The following is an 8,397-nucleotide window of genomic DNA, read 5'->3' as shown; positions in this document are numbered from 1 at the left end:
ACAACAACAACAACAACAACGACGACATCGATCAAGAACCCTAATCAAACAAAACCACAGGTACGTGATAATAATAATTAACCTTTATTTCTTTCCTTCTATATATAATAATTTCTTGATCCCATACATTCCGATCTCAATTCGATACATTGCGTGCATGCAGATTCTTTTTCTTCAGAGAGAGAGAGAGGGAGTCTTGAATTGTTATTAGGCTGCCGATGCGGAGCTCGTCGTGCCGAAGGCGATGAAGGCCGTGTCGAACGGGTCCGCTGCAGGGGTGCCGCTGATCATTCTGCAGATTGTCATCGTCGTCGCCCTCACTCGGTTTCTTGCTTTCGTTCTTCGGCCTCTTCGTCAGCCTCGTGTTGTTGCCGAAATCATCGTGAGTTCTGAAAAATAAAAATTAAAAAAAAAAAGTCTCTTTTCTTTGAATTTTTTTTCATTTGTTTAGATTTATAAGGATAATGTTGAATGTTATTAGGGAGATAACTTATGCCCCCCAGAAAATGTTTTTTTTTTAAAGATATAAATAGTTTGATGAATTAACTAGAGATCGAGGTAGGTAACCCTGAGTTTATTTTTGGAATATATATGTTGTAAAACTCCATCAAAAGATTTTATTAATTGGACATGCCCTGGTTAGTTTTGGATGAAGAAGATGATTCATTGCATGAGTAATGAAATTGAAATTTAGGAAATCAAATTAGTACATAATTATAGTGAACCAAATCATATATTTTGTTGTCCTTTTTTTACTATATATGCTAATGAAAGTGGGAAAATTAGAGTTCCATGTTAATTATATTTTCTAAAAGAAATAACAGATTAATGGATAGAAATCTCGCAATTAATTTCACAAAGTCTACATGTATATTTATTCAATATATGAAATCATTCTTTATAATGTTTAAGCTTTAGAGATAACCCTTAAAAGCATGTAGCTTAAGGTCATAAAATATGCACAAATTAAATAATATTAGATTCCTAGCTTTGGAGTCAATCTTATGCCAATTGACTTTGCTAAAGTTTTTGGACTTGATCTTAAAGTCTGTTCATGCATGGGAAAAGAGTGATCAGCTGACTTTTTTTAGTATTATATATATGCCCAACAGATGGATTTGATTGCTACCAAGGCTGTCACTAGCTTAAATAGGAATGCAACCATCAATAACCAAATCATGTGATTAAAGATATGGACCCTCGTGAAGCTTTGTTTATATATACTCTTCAATATAAGTAGGAGACTAGCACTATAGACTAGAAAAATAATAATTAACTGGTACCCATTTACATAATGGCCAGTGTTTAAACATGATAACAATAAATTTTTTACACTGTTATTTTATGTTGATGAGAAGTATGTGTATAACCAGAGTTAAATGGTTGGTTATTGGTTTCAATAATAGAGGATATAAATATAGGCTGATTCTCTTTAAAAATTAGTACGTAGAATGAAACTTGTAGTCATTGGTGGAAACGAACCCAATAATTAATAAACAGTATGGTTATTATTCGTCCAGATGTTGGGTCATATTTGATTCAGTAGTTCATTTAATAGTAATAAATATTTTTTTTAGTATTCGACGCATAAACGAATAGAGTTTGATTAGAGGTAAATTCGATTCGTTTAATTATTAAATATTCATTTATGCTTTTCTACTTCTAGATTATTATGTTGTATTATTTTTTACATATGCATAGTTTTATAAATATTGCTATTTATAAGTATTATATTAATAGTTTATAAACATACACTATAATAATTCTTATATTAAAATATTTTTATAATAATAGCTACGTAAAATGTATAGAAAATAAATAAGAAAAGACTTCAAAAATATGGTTTGAAGTCAAAACCTCATGGTTGAGGATCTTGTGACTTAACAAGCGTGCTATTGAGATGTTCGTGAACATTTAACAAATATTCCTCTAATTAACGATCCAAAGTTGAACACCTTTTCCCTATTCGACATGAATTCAAGTTTTAACTTTGAATTCGTGCAAATTAACTGAATATGAATATGAATATGAATACCATGGTATTCAATTCGATTCAATTCATTTCCACCCCTACTTGTAGTACAATTGTCATTTTCATGTTTTTTTTTACTCTATATCTGCAAAAATTCTCGAAATCACACTATAAGGATAATAAGTTTCAAAGCAGGGGTTTATGTGCAATTAATCCTTAAAAAGATATTGTTATACAAGTTTGAGTTCCCCTCAAAATTCCTTTTTGGTTCAAATTAGATAAAAATAGGATCTGACCGACTGATGTTCCTCCATGATTCAAGGATTCATGTTGTTTCTTTTGCTTGTTGTTTTCAATATGGAATTTCAATAAGGTTCTGATATATACTAGCTAGATAATATATATTTGTAAAGTGCTAATAATAGTATTGTGATGCTACGTACTATGCATGTCATCAGAAAAGATCACTTAAAATTACTCTTCAACTGTCATGAAATTGTAGATTATGTAATTTTAAATAAACACCCAACAAAAAAGTTTTCCTGATTGGCAAAGTGCTAAAAGAATCTCAATTTTGACTATTATTAAACTAGAAGAAAGTTTGTGAATACTAGTGTCACTATTAAACATAAAAATGTGCATCAATTTTCAGATAATTTTTCCTATGTCTGGTTATTTCTTGGAAAACTATACAATGGTTGTTGCTTGGAGCTAGTTTTCCAAGATGAGACAATCTTTTAACTAGTACTGTTACTCATCCAAGATCTTATGTTTCACAAATTGATAATGTATAATCTTTAAATCATTATGTAATCAAGAGAAAAGATATTCTTTTTTTATCTCTTGGTTAGATATTAGTTAACCTAGCCCTTTTTGTAATTAGTTTAGCATATTTTAATCTCATTAATAAACTTGTTAGTTCTGTAATGAAATTTGCTTTTTAGGCATCTGGACAAATCATTTGAATGCAAAATTAGAGATTAATTATCATAACGATTTGATTATTTTTATTTTTCGTAAGAACTTTTTTTTTCCCGAATATTTTCTTTCATTTGCTCTGAAAATCATGAATTCTGAAATACAAACGGGTCTGTTTAGCATCAATCCAAGCTCAAGTGTTTGTACAGACGCATGTTAATGATTTTTGAAGCTATATCAATACAACATACTCTGCGATTTGATGATAGATGTGCACATATGTTAGGGAGTACTCACGCTTTAATCGACAATCATATACCAATTTGTTAAACTTTTGAGATGAGAAAATGTCATGAATGTAGTGTGATTTTGTACATGATAACTGATGGCATCCCTCAGACTGTGAGCTAATTAATTCATGGTTACTTGCAGGGAGGAATACTTCTAGGCCCATCAGCCATCGGCCGAAGCTCCAAATTCCTCAGTACAGTCTTCCCAGCCCGCAGCCTGACGGTCCTCGACACAGTCGCCAACATCGGCCTCCTCTTCTTCCTCTTCCTGGTGGGCCTGGAGCTGTCGCGGGCATCTCCCTTCCCTTCGTGATGGGCATTGGCACCTCCCTCGTCCTCCGCTCCACTGTTAACAAGGGCGTCCACTCCGGCCCCTTCCTCGTCTTTATGGGCGTCTCTCTTTCTATTACAGGTGCGCAAACGGTCTGTTCGGTCAGTTTTAACTATTTTCCTCCAAACTAAACTGAACCTAGCCAGATACAAAACCGAACCAAACCGAATCAAATTGGTCCTGTGCAGTTCAGTATTCTTGGTTCGAGTTGGACCTAGACATCTCAAATTAGAGAGAGCAAACTCATCATGTCAATTATTTCACAAACTAAAATTCAGTCCTTACTAATACAGATATATATAAAAAAATATTATTTATATATAAATGTGAGTATTAGACATGTATTGATAGCAGTCTGTTCGGTTATTTCGGTTCAAACAAATTAATGCCGACCACGACTTTGTATAACAGCTTTTCCAGTCTTGGCGCGTATCTTGGCGGAGCTAAAGCTCCTCACCACTGACCCGGCGCATGGCAATGTCGGCTGCTGCCGTCAACGACGTGGCCGCCTGGATCCTCCTCGCCCTTGCCATTGCGCTCTCCGGCGACGGAGTCCCATCATCACCCTCTGGGTCCTCCTCGCCGCGCTGCCTTCGTCGTCTTCGCCGCCCTTCGTCATCCGCCCCACCCTCACCTGGATGCCCAGCGGGCCCGAAGGTGAACCGTCAAAGAAGCCTACATCTGCGCCGTCCCTCGTCATCGTCCTCGCCGCAGGCTTCGTCACCGACACAATCGGAATCCATGCATTATTCGGCGGTTCGTCGTGGGGATCATGGTCCCAAAGGACGGCCCGTTTGCAGGGCTGTTGATAGAGAAGATGAGGATCTTGTGTCGGGGCTGTTTCTGCCACTTACTTCGTGTCCGAGCGGGCTGAAGACGAACGTGGCGACGATCAGCGGCGGGCAGTCGTGGGGGCTGACTCGTGCTGGTGATCAGCACGGCGTGCATCGCGGAAGATTCTGGGGACAGTGGGGGTGGCGGTGGCTGTGAAGATTCCCGTGAAAGAGGCGGTGACATTGGGCGTGTTGATGAATACCAAGGGGCTCGTTGAGCTTATTGTGCTCAATATCGGCAGAGATCGTAAGTATGTTAACTACAATGTCCTTCTTTACAATCAAGAATGTAGAGAATCTCTATCCTGGTGAAATGCTGGAAACTGACATAACACTTTCGCAGGTTCTCAACGAGAAACATTTGCAATCCTAGTCCTGATGGCTCTCTTCACGACCTTCATGACCACCCCAATCCGTGATGGCCATCTACAAGCCGGCCGGCGTCCGGGCCTCCTACAAGCCACGAAACCATCGCCGGTCCGACTCCGACTCCGACACCGAGCTCCAGAATGCCTCGCCTGCTTCCACGGCAGCCGCCACATTCCAACCATGATCAACTCGTCGAGTCGTGTCCGCGCACCAACCGCCGCCGCGGCCTCACCGTCTACGCCATGCACCTCATGGAGCTCTGCCGAGCGCCTCTCCGCATCTCCATGGTGCACAAGCCGCCCGCCCGCCAACGGCCTCCCCTTCTTCAACACCAAGAAGCCCTCCGCACTCCGACAGATCATCGTTGCCTTCCAAGCCTTATCAACAGCTAAGCACGTTTGTCATCCGTCCAATGATCGCCATACTCCGACTTGCACACCATCCATGAGGATGTCGTCGCCCAGCGCCCGCCTCCAAGCGCGCCGCGCTGATCCTCCTCCCCTTCCACAAGCCCAGCAGGAAGAACATCGACGGCTCGATGGAGCGATTCGGACGCGATTATCAGAACGTCAACAGCGCGGTGGATCCGCCACGCCCCGTGCCTCCGTGGCATCCTCATCGACCGTGCGCTCGGTGGAACTCGCAAGTCTTCCGCAAGCGAGGTCTCCTATGCCGATCATCGTCTTATTCTTTCGCCGGTGCCGACGACCGAGTAGGCGTTGGCGTACGCCGCCGCCATCCGAGCCACCCCAGGCATCGAGCTCACCGTCTACCGGTTCACCGCTGCCCCGCGCAAGTCGACTCGTCCGGGCCCGGCAGTGTCGGGATATGGATCAACGATGAAGAGCGAACCAAGGACGAGGAGTATCTGAATGTCTTTAAAGAGAAGGTGGTGGCGTCAAACGAGTCGATCAAGTACGAGGAGAAGGCGGTCGGGGGCAAGGCGGACATTGTGGCCGTGATCAAGGGGATTGGGAGGTGCAACTTGATTTTGGTCGGTCAGGGGGCGCCGACGATGATGCTTGCGGATCACCGGAGCGACATTTGCCCGGAGCTCGGGCACGTCGGGAGTTTCCTCGGGACTTCGTTTGCGACGTCGGCGTCGGTTCTGGTTGTGAAGCAGTACGACCCGACGGTGGACCCGACGGAGGTGCTGGAGGACGGCCCTGCAGTGGATTTGGAGCCGGACACTCCGATGGCCGGCGAGCGGCCTAAACCCACTGGGTTTTAGAATTGAATGGGGTTTAAACCCTTAATTAATTTGTATATGTCTTTTTATACATGTTGCTGTAATCATATTCTTTTCTGTACCCTTGAAATCTGAAACATAAATATTCCGAATATAGAAAAACTTTAAATTACATCAGTATGCTCTTGTAATAGTATTTATATGTGTTAGAGGTTAATATTACACCCCAGTCACTCATCAAATCCCACAATCATACCAAAAATGAACATCAACTACTCTTGGTATGGATTAGCTAAATTGAGAAGTAAATTGAATAATGTGTATATGCTAGTTTTTGGTTGGAATTGAGTGTTGTAAGATTTCTTTTGTTTCTAGAGTTATTTCGATTTTAGGCATCCAAGTCTTTCATATTTTGAGACAACACCCCCAGATCATTAGAACTGCTATTTGGCTCCTCAAATCATACAGATATATGAAATTTATTCTTTTAAGTGTCAATATATCTCGGGTACAGACTTTTCCTACAAAAATATCACTTTCTCCATGGTGTGAACTCTAATTAGGTATCAAATCCTCTCTGGAAACAACAAATTGAAGCAGCCAATAGAGAAGCTAGCCTGTATAAATTATTGGTCCTGTTTCTTTTTGACCATTTTTATAGTTTCGCAATTTGACAAAATAACTCAACTCTAAACAAACGCACATTACACATAAAATGAAGCTTCAACATACTATATTAAAAAAAAAATCTAAACATCAGCATTCAAAGTTTGAATGCACTTCACAGACCCACAAAACGTAATCCTTCCTCCAACAACACTCAAAACATTCCAAAGGAACCTGCAACAACTTCACGGCACTTTCTCAATGATTTGAAATATTAGGGATGCAACAGGCACTGCTGAAATTATCTCTATATAAACCAATGCCATCTTTGTGTTTTTAATCACAAAACGGTTATATTGATTAACTAACCATGGCTTCTTTGGCTTCACACAAGTGCCTGTTGTTCTCTTTGGTGATCTTGGGCATTTGGGTTTCGGTCTCTACCGCGTCTCGTGATCTGAGTGAAGCGTCCATGGTTGACAGGCACGAGAAATGGATGGCTCAGCACGGGCGGGTCTACAAGGACGCAGCAGAAAAGTTGCACAGGTTCAAGATATTCAAGGCCAACGTTGAGTACATTGAAGCGTTTAACTCTGCAGGAGTGCACAAGTACAAACTCGGAGCTAACCAGTTTGCCGATCTGACAAACGAGGAGTTCAGGGCCTCCTATAACGGGTTCAGGCCTTCGAAGTCAAATGCAGCGAAGGCAGCAGACCGAAGCAGCTTCAAGTATGAGAATTTTACTGCAGCTCCGGCGAGCATGGATTGGAGGACCAAGGGTGCTGTAACCCCTATCAAGAATCAAGGCGAATGCGGTGAGCACAGTTATAGAAATTTCCAAATAGTGTGCATATTATTTAGGGTTAATTGCGGATAGGCCCCCTGTAGTATCACGCTTTGTATCTCGATTATATCCCTACAGTTTGATTTGGGCTAATAAAGCCTCTTAGTAGATTTTTTTGGGAGTTTTTTTAACCATCAGATAAAAGAATTGCTTATTGGCTTGTAGACCCCGGTAAAAGAGTCAAAATAAATATTTTACTTGGGGTTCTGTCTGCCAAAATCAAACTACAAGGATAACAAGTTGCAAAAAATAATACCTGAAGCAGCCTATGTGCAATTAACCCGTTATATAGGAAAGTAGTTCTCATGACATGTACATGTGAATGCAGGATGCTGTTGGGCATTCTCAGCAGTAGCATCAACAGAAGGAATCCACAAGCTGAGCACAGGCAAACTCATCTCCCTCTCCGAACAAGAGCTTGTTGACTGCGACACCAGCGGCGAGGACCAAGGATGCAACGGCGGCTTAATGGACAACGCCTTTGAGTTCATAATGAAGAACAAAGGCCTGACAACCGAAGCCAAGTATCCATACACAGCCACCGATGGCACCTGCAGTTCCAAAAAGGCTTCAACCAGCGCTGCGACCATCACAGGCTACGAGGACGTGCCTGCCAACAATGAGGCGTCACTCCTCAAAGCGGTGGCGAACCAGCCAGTGTCTGTTGCAATTGACGCAGGGGATTCAGACTTTCAACTGTACTCGAGCGGGGTGTTCACAGGGGAATGCGGTACTGAATTGGATCACGGCGTTACTGCAGTTGGATATGGGAAGGCGAGTGATGGGACGAAGTATTGGTTGGTGAAGAACTCGTGGGGGACATCGTGGGGAGAGAAGGGATATATCAGGATGGAGAGGGATGTCGACGCTGAAGAAGGGCTTTGCGGGATCGCAATGCAGGCTTCATATCCAACTGCTTGAAAAACAATAGCAGATGTCCTCCTGTGTTAAATGATTGATGTACATGCATCATGTTGAAGGGAGTCTATCCGTTTGAATTACTGTACTCTTGGTTAATGCTTGTGGTGAATTCCAAAGGGAGGAC

At 41.8% G+C, this 8,397-nt stretch overlaps 2 protein-coding genes across 2 annotated transcripts; both read left to right on the top strand.

Moving 5' to 3' along the window:
* On the top strand, window positions 245-6,079 carry LOC109841439 (cation/H(+) antiporter 19-like). Its single transcript, XM_020410411.1, is given in 20 exon segments — window positions 245-382; window positions 3,323-3,461; window positions 3,464-3,592; window positions 3,923-3,974; window positions 3,976-4,061; window positions 4,064-4,264; window positions 4,267-4,326; window positions 4,329-4,429; window positions 4,431-4,463; window positions 4,465-4,591; window positions 4,688-4,758; window positions 4,760-4,855; window positions 4,858-4,900; window positions 4,903-5,020; window positions 5,022-5,091; window positions 5,093-5,137; window positions 5,139-5,174; window positions 5,177-5,296; window positions 5,298-5,531; window positions 5,570-6,079. Coding segments are annotated over 20 exon segments (2,274 nt in total). The 3' UTR covers window positions 5,945-6,079.
* Window positions 6,524-8,273, top strand: LOC109842893 (senescence-specific cysteine protease SAG39-like). Its single transcript, XM_020411801.1, has 2 exons — window positions 6,524-7,323; window positions 7,681-8,273. Exons 1-2 carry the CDS (start codon window positions 6,879-6,881, stop codon window positions 8,271-8,273), a joined length of 1,038 nt encoding a protein of 345 aa, XP_020267390.1. The 5' UTR covers window positions 6,524-6,878.

This window comes from Asparagus officinalis, chromosome 5 (assembly GCF_001876935.1).
Source record: "Asparagus officinalis chromosome 5, Aspof.V1, whole genome shotgun sequence".
Lineage (NCBI taxonomy): Eukaryota > Viridiplantae > Streptophyta > Magnoliopsida > Asparagales > Asparagaceae > Asparagus > Asparagus officinalis.
Note: the sequence above shows the minus strand (reverse complement) of the source record. Positions and strands in the feature narration are given on the sequence as shown.

Coding starts and splice junctions, on each gene's coding strand:
- LOC109842893 (XM_020411801.1), top strand. CDS start 6,879: ATGGCTTCTTTGGCTTCACACAAGTGCCTGTTGTTCTCTTTGGTGATC. Junction 7,324..7,680: donor CAAGAATCAAGGCGAATGCG/GTGAGCACAGTT, acceptor ATGTGAATGCAG/GATGCTGTTGGGCATTCTCA.